Raw genomic sequence first — 17,954 nt, 5'->3', positions numbered from 1 at the left:
AAACCAAGAATCTTGGTTATTTACTAGGCATGGTGAAAATCTAGGTAACCAGATAAATTCCAGCTGCCCAAACCTCATGTGGACTCTGAATGAACAGTTTTACTTATGATGGCCTTACTTATTCTCACTGGATCCTGAAGCCACTGAAAACCTTTCTAGCCTGGCCAGTATTATGTATAGAGCTGGACAAGCATCTCTAATTGTTCTGCAGTAAAATAAATTACTTTTTTATTATGAAAGTAAATCTCTTCTGACACTGTTTTGACCTCATTTTGCTCATAACATTGTCTAAAATAATGCACAACCTAGGTTGTGGGTAGCAGATATTGAAGGAATAAATTCTTATTTTAATCCAATGCATTTGATTCCTAATATTATTCATGGTGTCACTGAGTGGATGCTGCAGAACTAGCAGCGAAAATTACATAATGTCCTTGTAATTCAGGTGCTCTGTAGTTTCACCAGGCAACTTATAGCCTATCCACTTAATCAACAGCATTTCATAAAGAGTTTTGTGGTAAGCTAACTAGAAAACATTTGAAGAAATCATTGACTTGAACTCTTAGCTCTGTAGCGGAGTACGTATAATGTTATCCCATCTGATGATGTCCTTAAAAATGGCTGGTTATTTTATTTCCTCAAGTTGTTTACAGCACTCGTGAACTCAGGATTCTGAGAACTATGTGAAACAAAACTGAAGTCTTTGGAGTGCTGGGTTAATACTGATGAGTTTACAGGGAAACTGTAAGAAATTGAAAGGTTATACATGTCATTCACCACTGTGGCTTTGCTGTGTAAATAACAAGAAGTGGCATTTGTTCAGTATTTCAGTTTTTAAGACTTACATGTGATCACAACTGGAAAAAAATGAGATAGAAAAGGATTTTACCAGGTCTTCCAAAGTCAGTTCTTATCCTCATTTTCAGTTTCTATATTCCACGCCCTGTGGCTATAATAATGCCTTCTGGTGTTGGGGACAGGCTGTTCAGTCAGTGTTCTTACTTTTCTTCTTTTATTATGAAGTAATGTCCTTTCTAAAACCTGATTGAAAGCAGGATAGAAACAATTGCCAGGGCACTTCTTCTGCTCAAAATTATTCTCGTGAGTGTAAGTGTCTCAAGAGAAGGGAAGCAACATCGGCAGTGTTCCTGTGGCCAGACACTTTTTTTATATATTTTAGCTGCTTTTAAGTCAGCTCCACAAGGCATGGTGACTGAAGAGCATGGCTGAGCTGAGGAGGCTGAACTGAAGGGTGCCTCTGCCATGACGGTCAGCTGAAGTCCTCTGAAATTGCATCATATGCAGGAAGGAAGGGAGGAAAAAAGAGGCTGGCCATGGTTTTTATCTGAAGGAGAGATATGTGATAAAAACTTGACCCAAGTTTTGGGCCCCTTTCTACGAGAAAGACATTGAGGCCCTGCAGCATGTCCAAAGAAAGGCAACAAAGTTGTGAAGGGTCTGTAACACAAGTCTTATGAGAAGCAACTGAGGGAACTGGGATTGTTTAGTATGGAGAAGAGGAGGCTCAGGGGAGACCTTATTGCTTTCTACAACAACCTGAAAGGAGGTTATGGTGAGGTGGGAGTCATTCTCTTCTCCTAGGTAACAGTGAAGGTATAAGAAGGAATAGCTATATGTTGCACCAGGGGATGTTCAGGTTGGATATTAGGGAAAGTTTATTCTTAGAAAGAGTGAAGAGTTGTAACAGGCTGCCCAGGGAAGTGATGGTGTCACTGTCCCTGAAAGTTTTCAGAAAAAGGCACTGAGGGACATGGATTAGTGAACACTGTAGTGATGGGTTGATGTTGGACTAGATGATCTTAGTGGTCTTTTTCAACCTTAATGATTCTATGATTTTTAAATATAGTCCATTCTGTGGAAGGGAGAGGGTGCTGATGCAGAAGTACCACAGGCAGCCCATAGGAGCTTTCTGGGTGGCTGTGGATAGTCTGAACATGAGCAAACATCATGCCTTTTCTCATCCCCACCTTTTTTTTTTTTAAGGCTATATCTGTAGCTGTGGGGTTTGCTGCTAGTAGGACATATTTTATAATGCTACAGAGTGAATGTAAAAGCGGAGCAATGCTACTGGTTCACTGCAAGTTGCTGACGTACGTGTGACATGAAAGTTATACCTGTACAGAAGTATGGGAATATGATAGTTAACTTACTAGCTTGGAATAGTAAATGGCTTTTGAACACAGTGATCAACAGCCATGATGCAGCTAGAGCCTCATTAGTGCTCAGCTACAAGGAGGTCATCACAGCAAAACTCTTTGAAATAAACCCAGCACCCATGTAAGGAGCACATTCTGTTGATTTTATCAGTGTTGCATAACGGTAGAGTTTGAGCCATGATAGCTGCGAAAGTAGAAATTACTGCTGAGAAAGCTGGGTTGAACTGAAAGCTGTTTAACCCTGATTTCCCACTTTTTGTTGTGGAGGAAATTCTTATGAATTCTAATGTGGGACAAAGGTATGCTTGATTAGTTTGGAAGTTTTTTTCCTACTCTCTGTTCACATGTTTTGGCGTTTCTTTGACAACTGGACCAGAACAGTTTAGTCATTCATTTGAAAGATAAGTCATGACAGACACTACCATCGCGCTTTTTTAAGTGTGAATTTAAAAATTATTCTATTACTGCAGGGACAGGTTCTCAGGGAAAAAAAAAAAAAAAGAATTCCAAGTGCGGTACTTCTACTGTTGATGGTGTGTAAGCCAACTGAAAGGCACTAGGTGTCTGGCAGAGAGGTGCTGCAGCTGTTTTATGAGTTTTGAGCAAGTCCTGCATTGAAGAAAGTTTGGATAATCTTTTCCCCTAAAATGTTTGCTATGGCATATAGCTGCACACAACACAGTGTGTCTGTGCTCCAGAAGTAAGAAGGAAAAGTATTCCTCCCACACAGGTACTGGATTTACTTTTAGTTAAATGAAAGAGGCATCAGAAAGGCTTATATTTTCTCTGATAGCTTGTGTTGCAAAAATAGGAAACAATCCTCCTGTAGTTTACATCAAGAGCCTTTCCTATTTAGAGAATATCATGAACTCCGGCCAAAGGGGTTTTGATATATATTTTCTCTTGCTCATATAAAAATTTTAAATGCTTGGAGTTTTTCAGATTTGGAAGTGTAATTCTTAGCATAACATCATTTCTCTCTGCTGTGTGTTGTTATCTATAGGTCTTCATGCAAGCATTTTGCCAGGATACGTTCCTGATAAAACACGTTGCTGAGTAGAATCACATTCTGCTAGGAAATTTGAATTCTTTCCATATCCTAATGTCTATTGAAAGACTCTCCTGAGGTTTGAGCTTGGATTGTGAAGGTGTCTCTGACCTTGTATTCCTTTTTTTTTTTCTATCTACAAGGAAGGAAATACTGATATTCATGCCAGTGGCTGCAAGATCAGTTAATGGGCAATAGCAGTTGTTCAGAAGAAACTGAGTAAAGAGAAAAACACAGCTGAACACAGGACTGTGACAGCTTGATCAGAATGGTATCTTTTACAGTACATCAAACATGAATAATTTCCTGTTGCAGCATTTTTGTTTGGTAATTGGAAATCCTATTGATCTACACAGGACTTAAAATAATATTATCTCAATGTCAGGGATGTGATTTCTGCAAAGTGATATTGTTGCTGGTTAGTATTTGAGCAGAAGCCTCGTGTCTGTACAGCAGCTGAGCTTATATTAGCAGCCAGACCTCAGCTGACATCAGAGTCCTCTGGTGTGAGACTGGAATGGATGAGCAGAACTCCACATGATCATAGAATCATAGAATGCCTTGGGTTGGAAGGGACCTCAGATCATCTAGTTCCAATTCCCTGCCAAGCTGAAACTCAGAAGAGGAAGAAGTTGGTGGTGCAACCTTCATGTGCTGGATTTGCTATAATTAAATATTTAGCTGTGCTGCAGCTTGAGGACTCTGGGATATGCAATTGCTATAGTCCAACTTTTCTTGAACTTAATGGCTATTTTACTTGTCATTTTATACCCTTCTTGGGTAAAACGTTGGGTAGCTTGTTTAAGGTCACACATGCAGAAACAGCTATCAGATCACCTGTTGTGTGTAAAGTTAGCTTAGCATTATTAATGCAAGTAACTGGGACAGCCTGGCATATGAAGGCTTATTGTGTTTCAATGACAGTCTAAATAACAGTGATAAATCTTGACTGCTCGTGAACTGTAGCTGGTATATCCTGTGGCTGGTCAACATGTGCACTTGTGTATACTTTCACACTCTTAGTGTTACAGCGTAGTCCATAGTGGTTTATAAACAAGCCCATTAATCAAAGTTTATTAACAAGCCCCAGCAACTTCGTGAGACAGACAAGCATTGATACCATATATCCACCTTTAACGATAAGTAAACCATGTAAAGGAACTTGAGAATTTCTTGGATCACACAATAAGTTAATAGAAATACAGAATCTAGGACTCCTCTTTGATTTCTGGTCTTAGTCACTATTTAATATGTGTAATGAAGAATAAGCTAATACATTTGTTAAACCTTTTCCACTGTAGTAGCAGCATGCCTTTCATTCAGCTCATTGCACGTGCAGTCTGTTGGGCACTGGGCAATGTTCCAGGAGCTAAGGCAGCTTGCACTAGCATTCATTTCAGCTGCATAGTTTCTGCTTCTTTTGGATATGATAATACTGCCCAGCATGGCAGTCACCCTGCTGTGCCTCGTTCTGCAGAGTTTATCATGAGTTTCCTGCCTGGAAGGCTGCCTACTCTTTTCACATGGCCTTCCTTCTTGTCTCCTCTCATTCCTCTAAAGATCCTTTCAGAAGCAAACGCAGCAGGTTTTGCCAATTCTCAGATGAATTTAAACATGCATTTTACTCTTCCACCCCTCCAACTCTTTCTTTATCTCTTTTCCTTCATGTCCCTTTCCTTGTTTCATCCCAAGTGTAAGATAGGTGATCAACTCACCAAGAATTAGTTTCTGCTATCCAAGAGCCTGGACTCATGCCCATTAAGTTGTTGGGAGGGAGCATCATCTTATCTGAGTCAGCGTATGGGCCTGTTGCTGACAGCCTCCTGAGTACTGCTTATTCAGCTAGAGAAGGAGTTAGATGGTGGTGCATCACACCAATAACAAGCTGTGTTGCTGGTGTGATGAGGCTGATTGTTTAGTTGTTTTTGAAAATATGTTAATTTTATTCTGAGTGTTAAATTAGAGCAGTACAGTAAGTACAGAACAGTCTTTCCCAGTGACTCAGATTCTGTGGCAGCATGCCTGAAAGTTTACCACAGGTTTCCATAGGAGTAGACTGGATCTTAAGTGTTGAATGTGTTTTTGTTTGCCTTCATCAGCCACTACCTACTTCAAGATGCTAAACTGAAAGCTTCACAGGTGCAAGACCCACTTGGGACATATTGAACAAGAAAAGGGAGACAAATATCTTCAGTGAAGTCCTTCCAAAAGCAGAAAAGCTAACCATTTGTTTCAAATTGCAGAGAAATGCTGCCCGAAGTTTTCGGATAGCTACCTTGCATCTTAAAGTAATTTATTTCTCTGAGATCAAATGCGGCTGTTTCAAGTTAGAGAGCCAAGAAGAAAAGTTTCCCACCACTCATTTTTAAAAAGTCTCACTTAACCACTGTAGAATTGAAAAATACCAGCAAGCATGTTCGCATATTTAAGTACCTGACCAGATTTGTTCACATATTCATCCAATAGGCACTTTCTCCTTTGTGTAATCCATTCTCATGCTGCTTTTCCCTGTCTTTGTTATTTGTGCGGTTGTTTAAACTGCTTCTGTTGAATCTTTTCAGAAGCAGAATCCGTGAGATGTTGTCTTAACTTTTCTTCCTTTCCTCAGTCTATGTATTGGAAGAATTATTCTCTGCATTCTGTCCCACTAACCTCCTCACATCTCAGGCTTTTGACATAAACTAGTTGATTTATACTTAGAGAAAGTTTACTAACTTTCCCCCATTTTTTTCTGTAGTTTTGTGTAGTTTTCATTCAGCTTCTGCTTAGATACTGTATGCATACTCCATCTCCACAACCAGCCTGCACGTCATGTCACTGACACCTCCTAGCATTACCGAGCAATTGACGGAATTCGTGAACACAGCTTTCATGGAGAATTATAGCCCTGTCCTTAGTTTGCCAGACACAAGCAAGTTAGAGTTCTGCTTCTTCAGTGAAAGTTTATTTCCCACACCTAATACACAACAATTTGCACAATGAAATGATTTCGGAATGAGAAACACTCCTTTTGACCTTTCTGTCTTCCTAATATTTTGCACTTTAGCAAGAGCAGACCATATGTATCTCTAGTGCTGCTTTTTTATTTGAGTCCTATGGGAGCCTCTGGAGATGAACTTGGGTCCAGTAAATCAAAATGTAAATAGAGGTGCGCACTTGTAATTCTGGAGCACATAAAATTATAGCCATAGAAGAAGAGAGTTGGTTGTAAAGAACAGGTTTACGTAGAGGAGTCACTGATTTAAAGTTTGAATTTGATATAGTAGTTAGAACTGAAGGTAAGTACTGGTGAAGCAAAACTATGCTGACTACAGTTGTGTTTTGATGTGCACAGGAGTTTCCCCTTGAATTATAAAGTGGGGTACTGCTGTACCATGCAGAGCTTCCATTAGCAGAACAAACAGCAGAAAACAGAGACTGAAGAGTTTGAACTGACAGAACCAGTAGTGTGATGCTTTTTTGCTTCAGCTAGAAAACAGTTTCTTTTTCTGATGGCCACTCCATAAACATAAAACATTCTAAAAACACAACTGTATAATAAGGTTATAAGATTATTTCATTAAATTATGAATCATATATGTATCTTAGCATAATAAAGAAAAAATAAAAAGCTAAAATATTTATTATGAAATGCCTTACATACCGTAAGGCCAGAGTGTTAGAAATTGCTGCCTAATTTGTGGTCAGTGCTGTTTATATATATATATATATAAATCATTATACTGTACTCTGTACAGTATGTACTATGTACTGTATGTTGTACTCTGACTTTAAGGTGTATACATATTTATTATTATTGTTAGAACTGATTTTAATGTTTTTAGAAAGGTCTGTGGCTGTAGTAAGTGTCATTGTTTTTTAAAAAGTGGAGCTTGGCGTCCCTAGCATTCCAAAAGTGAACTCTGCTGTCCCGAATCCTTACAGAACCTCAGTTACAGCCCTTTTACTTTCAGACAAAGCACATCTAGTGCCATCTAGTGACTATAGGCTGGTAGCTAATTCGTACAGCTCTCCCCTGGAGAGGTTGCAGATCCCTTTCGCAACCTGGGAATGTGTTCTGAAGAACACGGTACTAGTGCTTGGGACTTGCATGCAAAGTAACAGTCCCCACATTTGCTCTTTCTTTCGTGTTGGTAGTGCACAGGTACCAAATCATGTCTGGAGGAAGTCAAGACGAAAAAAACTTTATTAAAAAAAAAAAGAATTGTTATCTTTGTTATTAATCAGGATTTTGGTTATTTAAGACAATTGACGTCTGCCAGCTTTATAAAAGAAGAAATGCATGCTGAGAATCTTTGTTTCCTGTATGTGATGTCTGTTAAGTGTCATTAAGCACTGAAAGCCAAATTTTGGTGGTGGTACTCTCTAGAGACACCAAGACAATTCAGACCAAGTCAATCCTGCTGTAAGATGCAACTACATGGGTAGATCCCATCTAATCAAGTATCTGTCATCTCAATTTAGAAAGGGCATCCTTTGAGATTGCTGGCTTAAAGTGTAATGATTTTTCTGTCCCTTTCTCTTCTAGGATATTAAACACTACATTGTTTGAACTGTATGAAGCTCTGGGCAATTTTCCTGCCTTGTGGGTCTTCAATGTGCTGCTTGTGGTTCTTCAAATTCTGCACTGTTTTTGGTCTTACCTAATAATAAAGGCAGCCTACAAAGCTATTTCAAAGGGCAAGGTAAGACGGCACTGACAGACTTCTGTTTCATATTTACTATTTTAACTGTTTCATTATCAATACATGGTAACTTTTGGGGTTCTTTATCTTTCTGAACCCTAACACATTACTAAAAACACGTCTTATGTAAACACTTCTTTCACTTTCATGGAAAATTTTTTCTGCTACCTCTAACAAATTTCAAGAATTTATTAAATTATCTAAAGCAAGTGTATTCATATGTGCTTCCACGCACTTTTTTTTAATGACCTGATGCACTAAAAGAAACGAAACTAGGAAAATAGGATTTTAAAAAACAAGCAAACTATATTCTAGGGGCTGCCAGTTCTGTTTTTCTTCTTCATACTAGTTAGAAAAGTGTTAGCTTCCCAGCTGATAGTGATAATAATAATACAAACTGAAATTCTTCTGCCTTTGCTAGTGGCAAGGTTTCAAACCACAACCTCTTTTGTTTTTTTGTATTTATGAGACTCTGCGAAGGACTGTTTACTTTCTTTCTAGGATCCCCCTAGCAAGACTGTTTGGGATACAATGTAGTATCTTGTTAGTATTGTTACATTTGATGGGGAGGTGTAATTCACAAAAAAAAACCACTAGCCTCATTCCACTTTATGTGCAGAAATAGCACTTGTATTTAGACTATGAATGTTGTGCCTAAGGACTGTGTAAAGTATGGGGTATTTTGCCCTTAACGACTAGAGCTCATACGTAGTTATTTTAGATGTGTGACCGCCCCCAAATGGCATAGGAACTGTTCTGTAGATGACTGCTTTCTGTGAATGTACTTGAGAACTTGGCCTGTTGTTTCGCACCCTCTCTTACTCTGCCCGTCTATCCTTTCCTTTGTGCTGCATTGGAAGGCTGGAAAGTGGAACCCCTTGCATGTAAGTTTCTTTACATTTACTATACAAAAGATATATTCTGCAAAGTCCTAGAGTGTTTGTTGTTGGGCTTCTTTGTTTGTTTTTTGCAGTTTCTGCCTGATGTTTTTATCCATTGTTTCTATTTATATATTTGAAGGAAGGTTGTCTTTTAAGGCTGTTTTTACTTCTTGTCTGTGCATCACCTAATATTCATAGTATCTTAGTGTTATTCCTTTACAACCATTTTTGTGCATAAATATTGGCAGGATAAGCAGCTGCTCTGGCACCATTCAGGAAGCATACGTGAGAGTCTAGGTCCTCTGTCTTGTAGTCCAACCAAGGAAATTTAGATTGTATGAAAGCAGAGTCAGACACTTGCAGCAAGACAGTGACCAGGTTAAAACTGCCTATGCATTAATCTACTCTGACTCTTCCTCTAGATCTTAACATTCTTCTTCATTTGCAACCACATTCTCTGTTTCTCCAGTAAAATAACCTGTGCTGTCACAGGGCATTACATACATCTTACAGTAGATCTTCATCCTTAATTATTGTTTTATTGTTGTATTACTGTTACCCACCTCTGAAACAGCCCAGGAATTTATTATCACTAAATTTGTAAGTAATCCTGATAATGTGTTTCTTACTTTCTTTTATCCTTAGGAATTTTATAAACCTAGATACATGTTTTCTAAACATCCTCTTTAGGAATTACTCCAATTGATTATTTTGGAGATAAACAAAAAGAATTAAGTACTGCTATATTCATACCATGTTTTAAGTGCAAAGACCCTACTATGTTACTTGCTACATTTTTTAAGTGGCTGCATCATACGATTTTCTTTTGATTAATTGCCTTTGGAGTAGACCCGACCAGAATATTTGGCAGCAAATCTACTGTATTAAGAGAACTCAAGATGATGGCAGAATTTTCAGATGATCAATCTGCCTTCACATTGATCTAAGGTACACCTTGTTGAGCCCATTCTCTTTTGTCCGATAAAAGTGTAATTCTAAGTGTATTTCTATATCTGCAATAGCTGTAATATAAAAGTACCTGTATGTGAGAGAGATGGAAGTAATCTATTAATTGAAGCTGTGTAGGTATAGCATGGAATTTCTGACCACAGCTGAAGTCCAATTTCACAGGTGCCAGAATTGTGGCCCTGCTAGTTGCTGACACTAAAAACCAGCTACAGGTATATGGAAATTGTGTGTTTCTTTTTTCTCTGTTCGCAAACAGAGTAGTGTCACTCAGGTTTATGATATTGTAAGGACAGTAGCAGCACTGGGAACCCCAAAGGGTAACAGTCATTTCTGAAGCAACAACTGGACAATAGAATTGCCTCCAGGGCTTTCTGGAATAGAGGAGAATTACTGTAAGCAAAAAATTACATTAAGCGACATTCCCTGTTATGTAATTGTTTTGATCTCTCTGGGGAAAAGTCTTGCCATGTGTTTTCTCACCTTTGTGTCCATTCACTATGGTAAAGTCAACTATAACTGTTAGATGTGGTGATCGATACAGCATGGGGAGATCCTGACAGAATTAGGAAGCTCAGCTATACCAACAGGGATACAAACAGGAATGGAAAGCTGCATCTTTAAATTTGCAAGCAACTTAAACTTCATGCCTCTTTCTGTTCATGCTTTTTTTATTTTTACCATTTTTATAGATTTTCAAGCCCAGGCTGGATAAAGACCTGTGATAAACTTTTCCTGACTTCATTGCTGGCCCTGCTTTGAGCAGGAGTTTAGGCATAGACTTCCCAAGGTCTCTTCTGGCCAGAGTTATGGGCAATTATTGGGAGTTATATGAGACATTGGCAATGCCATTGTTACCTCCTGCGAAAAAAAACAGCCCTGAAGAATAGGGCAGGCAGGGCTTTTTCTTCGCAGGATTTTCTTTTCTATTCTCTCCTTTTGCTCTCCTTATCCTGCCTGTTGTTGTCTGCCCCACTTGTTGTCCCCCCTCTTTTACTTGTTTTCCTTGCAAAGTCACCTCAGGGATTCTGAAGGAACCTAGTGTTCAGCTCTCAAACTTAGTGATCTTCACTTAGGATGTTCAGTGAGCTTTACAAAAGAGAAGAGCAGACTCCTTAGCCTAAGGAGTAGAATTCATAAAGTAATTGTGTGTAAATTGACAGGAATTAAGGCTGGTGTGTTTCTGAAGCAGCATTCAAATGGACAAATGGGGCAGATGGTTGTACTGCTCAATTGCATGTGTGATTCCTGTGACAGGGATTTCTAGAGAATGACTTAGGAAGTTAAGGGGAAGAGGTTAGTGTGAATATTTTGCCTTTATTGTGGCATTATCAAGTCAAAGAGGAGTACCCAAAGGAAGCATAGGAATCCCTGTACCAGTTATGAGCCTCCCAAAGTATTGAAGATACAGAAAATAAGGTTATAGTGGAAGGACAAAGGGCAGGAACTAGGCTGAACTGAAGTGTTTGAATTGTTGCTTCCTTTAATAGGTGCACCACCCTTTGCCTTGAGCACTGTGCTCTCCCTTTGACATACTTCCTTGAATACGTCAGTGCAAAGTTCTCACCTTGCTTCTACTCACAGAGGATGTGTGTACAACCGCTGTGTTTAAAGGGAATCTAGGCAGGAGGAGAAATGTGCCAGAGCTGATACCACTTTCAAATCTCCAACTGAAAACTGTTTGAGTTCTCTGATTCCAGCTTGAATCAAAAAGCTCCATTCTTTCCTTAAAATTGTCTACTGCTTGTTCTTTCTTCAAATTCTACAGGTAACAAAGGATGACCGAAGTGACATTGAGTCAAGCTCAGATGAGGAAGAAACAGTACCTCGTTCAAAGACCCTGCACAGCACTATCACCACGAATGGGACCGGTGGTGCCAATGGGACAAACGGGTATCTTACTGGTAGCACTTGCTCAGAGGAGCATTAATCTTTGAGTGTCACAAGACACAAACAGAATGAACTGTTTGCTACTGCAAGTAAATTATAAGTTGTGAATGCAGTTTCTTCATATATCTCAGCATCAAAAAAATTAGGAGTATCAAAGCATTCTGATAGTGCACTGCCATACTCCCTGTTTGTGAATGAAGACAACACATCATTCTGTATACGTAGGTAGGCATGCTGTATGTGTATGTAATTGACACAATGGGAGCAGTATTTTCACTTATACCATCTTTGAAATATTATTTATTCTATATTCTTTCTGGGAACTTCTGGACAAAAGGGAACATCCATTCTCAAACTTTATTTCTTGGGATTCTCAGTGGTGGAGAGCATCATGCTCTGATCTCTTCTGTCCATCCCTGTTGCTTTTGCTGAGTCTGCTATAAATAATAGTTGCTTGATTTGTTACTTACAAAAGATAGAACATAGCTTTACAGATTCTAGTTCTGCTTCAGATATTTTTGCTACCTTTGTGTTTTAAAGTGCTGGTTTTGAAACTGCCTATCAAATCACACTGGCCATTCCTTCAACATAAAGTTTTAAAAGACTGGATTGATATTTTGAATACTAGGTAATATGGTCAATTAGCAACTAGGGGAAAAAAACTGTTGTGATTGTGGAAATGTTATTTTACCATAACCTAAAATTCAAAATTGGTGGTTAATTGCATTAGAAGTAGACTTAATTAGTTGTGCAAATGTCCAGAAGCATTGATGTCAACAGTTAGGATATGCTCATTCTTGCCTTTTATTTTTCCTTGCAATTTTTGACATCTATAGATTTCAGCTTTTTACAGAGATTTCATGTTGAAAGGTATTTGTTCAAGTGCACCATTGTGAATCCAGAACTCACTCCTGAAACTATTCTTGCAAGTTCAGAAGGATGAGAGCAGAGAAGGAAAAAAACAGCAGATGAAATGTCATTGCTTCCTTGGACACAGTTTATTCTAGGTATCATTCTTACAGTTATTGCTACTTTTGTGTTAGGCTGAAGAAAGAGAAGGCAGAATGTCATACATTACTAGAAGTAGTTTAAATGCATGAAAACTTGAGCAAAATTCAGTTAACATAATTCACAGTAAAATTTGAAGGCTCAGCACTATTCTATCACTTTTATAAATAAAACTGTGTCTGTTAAATAATTTTACTCTCCTATTTCATCCAAGATTTACAAACTGTGTCCCAAAGAAGACAAAATAGTACCCAAAATAAGCATCATTTTAACACAATATACCCACTTCTTTCTAGATCAAAGTTTGATACAGGATGCTAAGGAGCATAAAACTCTTGCGGGACATTTTTCTGTGATTTGTGACAGCAGTGCCAAAAGTAGGCAACGTTCTTGGGCAACAGACTCTATGCAACCTACTGTTCAACAGTATTGTGTATGTGCACACAGAACCAATGTGCTTATAGACCAAAGACTTATAAATATATATATATAAAAGAAAAAAAGAGAAAAATATGGAAGGAAGGAATAAACCAGGAAAAAATGTTACAGCTTGTCTTCTATACTGAAAGGGACTGGAGTGCTGTCTTCAGCTGAAAGTCTAGTCCAGGAAATATTTGTTATTCCTTCCACCTATGCAAATGGTAAAACATAGATGGTTTCTGGCATCATAAAACATGTTTAAAGGCTCTACTGTATAGAGACTCCACTGAAGAAAGTTTTGGTTCCACTTCTCTCTTTCTGGAAAAAAAAAAATAAAAGATTTGTTCTATTCCACTTGTGAATATTGAAAATTTCTGAAACTCTTATTGCTCATAGGAACCATTTGCACATTATCAAAAGATGTGCTGCAAGTAAGGGCAGAATAGTATGAATGAAAATTGTACCGCCACTTAGTAGAGAAAACATAGTAAGAAAACAAAAAACTTTTAAATCATGGGAGAAAAATTGTCAATTTTGCTACTTATACAGCATCCTTTATAATTCAGCAGTTTCATAGTTCGTATGTCCCTGGGCATATCTGAGAGAGTAAGAGAGCCGTATTTAAATCTCCCTCTCCTCTGAAAGCTTCTTTGCCTCTAATTTTTTTCATCTGTCTCCTGTGCCTCTGTTTTTAATGCAGGATAACCTGCATTAAAAAACATAAAACATATGCATTAAAAAACCTGCATTAAAAAACATAAAACATATGAAGATAGCATATAACACAGGTAATATGTATGAAGATACTGTGATTGCAATAGAAACTGTCCCATCCACAGTATTTGAAGTGGACATTGCTTAATAATTATTGTTAAGATTATAGTAGGGTTTTAAAACAAAATGACCTTGAGATTTATTGAAGAAGCATTATTAGTTCTGAAATCTGACCTGCTAAGATGGTCATTGAGAATAACATCTTAGAATCATAGAATATTCAGAGTTAGAAGGGACCCACAAGGATCATTAAGTCCAGCTCCTGGCTCCACACAGGACCTTCCACAATTCAAACCCTATGTCTAAAAATGTTGTCCAAAAATTCCTGGAAATCTGCCCACTTGAGGTTGTGACCACTGCTCTGAGTAGCCTGCTACAGTGCCAACCAGCCTCTGGTGAACAGGCCTAAACATACCTCTTTTGTGATGTTCATTTCTATCTCTACTAGGTTTCCCTTTTGCAAAGATAGTTACAAAAATGGCATTCTGGCAAGTATTTTGTCTTATGTGAGGACAGAATGTTGCTCTCAACTGTCAGTGTACGCCTATAGTACTGTAATGTCTTTGATATCTGGGCAGAAAACAGTTCCCATTAACAATCTCCAAAGAAGAGGAAGGTAACCTTGGTCCCTGTTGATCCTCACCAGCTGTTCTGTATAGTGTTGATTCAGACCTACAGTCAGTGTTACAACCGGAGTTGACTTAACTGCCTCTGGCTTAATGTATCCCCATTGTTAAATAATGTAACTTGGATTGAAAGTTGGATTGAAATTGGTTTGAATTCTAAATTAAGTTATATCTATTATGCACTAAAGCATGTAAATGCTTACTGTGGTTCTTCTGACCGCCAGTAATTTATTTATCTCCTATAAACCAGGCTTTCAGAAGTCCATTCTTAGCAGCCTAGAATAAGTACAAATATGTCTGGAAAACAGGCACAGTAACAGAGTCAAATGGCATGTTTGCAGAAATGTGGTAAGAGCGAAGAAGCTTCAAGTACTTAACTAGACTTTGCTAAACAATTTTTAATGGAGATGAAGAATTCTTACATTTTTTTTCTGTCCTTACTGAGAACGACCAAGTGTTTTAGTGATCATACTTGGCAGCATGCTTTGATTCATTGCTTTGACCAATGGATGTCAAAACTTTGGCTTCATCTTACAGAGAATATCATGCACTTGCTTCCTTTTCAATTGAATTTGTTTGCTTCTTTGCTGAAGAGGTTTGTAAGGTGCTTTTGGAGGCTGTTACATACTTAAAGGATAATCACACATGTTCCTGAAAATTTATTAAAGTGGTTTGTATGGCTCATGGTAAATGCGATATCTTAAAAGATTCTGTATATTCATACCTTTGGTAGAATTGTCATTTTAGAAATGAGGGTTTGTATTCTGTAACCTATTTGTCTTCAACCTCTATGCTCTCTTTCTGTAGTACAGTACACGGCACAGTGGTTAAGATGTTGAAGTAGAAAAATGAGGAGGTGATGTGTAGAGTTTGTTAGTAAATGGTAGGCAATTTTCTTCTCTCCCTAGCCAGTCAGAGTATATTAAGATTCAGGTCTCCTTTTGCTTACTGCTTTTCATATTGTCATGTTTTGTACCAGAAAAAAAAAATGTTGTTGATCTTTTTCTTAAGAAAACAAAACAAAAACAAATACTTAAACAAAAATTGCAGAAAATGGAAGAAATATCTAATGAAACAACAGTGGTGAACGCTGGAGTCATTTGGATCTTGATTGCTGTTAAATAGTGCTAGTTATATAATACCAAAGTGTCCCATGCTGTTTCCTTGTTGCCATTTTGTAGTTTTTCTATGTGTTAATTATTTAATGATTCCAGCAGAACTGAAACAGGTGTTACAGCTTCAGATGCTCCTGTTTCAGACTGGGACCATTCTGTGTGATTGCTGATGCCAAATCCTTTTTCTGAGATCGAAGTACATGCACTAAAGCTTTGCTTACAGTAAAATGATTCTTGTCTTAAATCTGTGTCTGTTTTGAATGAAAATCACTTTATAGTTCTGAACAGAACATGATGGCAAAAGCTGTTACCCTGCAGCAAATGTCAGTGATCAACTCGAGTCGATTTAGACACTGCGTGTTTTACGCAGCCTATTCTACTAGGAAGCGTAATGCCTGTTGTGTTCATCTTTTCATTAGCACAGAGAAATATGGGCTATCATTGGTTTTCTACAGTTGATGCTTTGGTATTTTTTTAATCTATTTGCTACAACCCATTTTTGTATGTCTCCTACTTGTCTACTACTTGTGACATTTGTTGTAAGAGAAGCTGTTGAACACTTTTTATCCTTCCTGTAATTTAAAACCTGTTAGGCCTAACTTCAGTGTTCTGCAAACTACAGTTGCCTTTAAACCATAAAGAAAAACCAGTTTGTATTACTTGCATTGACGGGTTTGATTTGGAGCAGGGACCTAATGGGAACTTCAGGAAGACAACCTTATTCTTTATTTCTTTTCTTTTTGGAAAACCCTAATGGAAGTTTGGCAAAGTGGTATACATGTATAGCCTTTAAATTGTAAAGATTTCTGATTGTAGTTGCAATGAAAACACAGTGTTTGAACGTGTCTGTACAGAATTCTGTTTTTGAAATTGCTTTCCATTTGAAAAATGGCTGAAAATGCTATGAAATGATGGTTTTTAGCTGTGACAATGATTATATGTGAGGTGAAAAAAAACAACAAAATGATTATCTTACCTAACCTAAAATGATCTGTGTAATTAAAGGCATTTTATAGCTTCTGTTGAACTTCATCTTCTCGTAGTCCCAGGATTTAAGTTTCATAGACTCTCATAGAGTTTCATAGCTCTCATTCTGTACTGTGCATGTTGACTGCCTGTTGCAAGTCAGGGTCAGAGTGAGGCAGATGACACTATTTCACCTGTGTTTTCATTACAATCCTGTGCTTGAGCAACTCTTTCAGAAATGCAATGATATGTAGGAACTCCGCTGTCCCAGACACAGTGATGTGCTAGCTAGCTGAAAGTCCTTTTATGTACAGTTGTTGCGTAGAACTTTGGGACTTATTTTGTGTTTAACTCAGTTTGGTTTTGTTGGTTGTTTCTTTTTTTAATATGGAAAATAATTATTCCTCATAAAGTCTCTGGAACCAATCAATATTGTGGGCTATTTTAATTTGGAGACACTTTCATAATAAACATAAGTATTAGGAATGTACTGTCAGTTGCCTTCTTTTGCATGAAATGCAAACAACATGATTTCATTTGTTTTAGCTGATACGTTGTCATCCACACTGCAGATGCAAGCATTTTTAGAACAGACCAAGTCTTTGCAGAGATTATCACTGTGGCATTGTCTGGTATTTCTTGGTTGAGATGGTTTATATCAATAAGTGTTAGAAGAGCAAGTTCTCTCTATGAAAAATAGAAATGTGGCATTTTGCTAGGATTTCAAATATAAAATTCTGGAAGTTGTCATTTTTGAATGTCCAGCTTAACCCACTTCAGAAAAGCTATCTTTTTCTCAGACTAGGTGTTCAGTTTTTTAAAAATGGATGTTCTTTTGTATGTTTCAGGTTAGACGGTCAGTCAGTAAAGCAGCAACTCAAGTGCACTGAGTTGGAATTTCTTTCATACACCCACAGTAGTAGAGTTTACAAGATACCACCATCAGGCAGCCTCTGGTGCAGCGCTAGAACATTGTGAGGAACTACTAGAATGACAAGATGCACATAAACATTCATACAACTGCAGAAGAAAATCTGGGTAACGTTTTTGCAAAACACAAATACCGGTTATATAGGAATCTCCACACATCAGTTGGAAGTTTTTTCTCTGGAAGACAAGTGTCAGCGGTTTACGGGCGTTCAGCCCGGTTCCGTGACGAAGGGGACGGGGGATCCACGGGTCCACACCCCGGGAAAAGGGAAAAGGGGAAAAAGGGTAAGGAGATGGCCCTGAGAGCAAAGAACAGCGGCAACAATCTGAGAAACAAACTGATTTACTAAATAAGATATCGGAATGCAGAACAACACACTATAATACAATATAATTACAATTTAAGCTGATAAATCCAATACAGAGAGAGAGAATGTCCCAAAATCAAGGTAGGCCTTACTCTACTAC

The 17,954-nt window shown here is 38.0% G+C and overlaps 1 protein-coding gene across 3 annotated transcripts in view; it reads left to right on the top strand.

Annotated features, from left to right (window-relative positions):
• The window catches only part of CERS6 (ceramide synthase 6), a 119,758-nt gene extending 102,722 nt beyond the window's left edge, over positions 1–17,036 (top strand). For 2 of the 3 annotated variants that reach the window (XM_021399592.1, XM_021399594.1), the window contains 3 exons: positions 7,754–7,910; positions 8,771–8,794; positions 11,526–17,036. In XM_021399592.1, coding sequence (XP_021255267.1) covers positions 7,754–7,910; positions 8,771–8,794; positions 11,526–11,687 — 343 coding nt within the window. In that variant the 3' untranslated portion in view covers positions 11,688–17,036. The remainder of the gene's footprint in view (positions 1–7,753; positions 7,911–8,770; positions 8,795–11,525) is intronic. The other variant, XM_021399593.1, reaches the window with a different exon arrangement.

Source organism: Numida meleagris, chromosome 5, assembly GCF_002078875.1.
Source record: "Numida meleagris isolate 19003 breed g44 Domestic line chromosome 5, NumMel1.0, whole genome shotgun sequence".
Lineage (NCBI taxonomy): Eukaryota > Metazoa > Chordata > Aves > Galliformes > Numididae > Numida > Numida meleagris.
The sequence above is the reverse complement of the archived record's forward strand: the minus strand, read 5'-3'. Positions and strand labels throughout refer to the sequence as shown.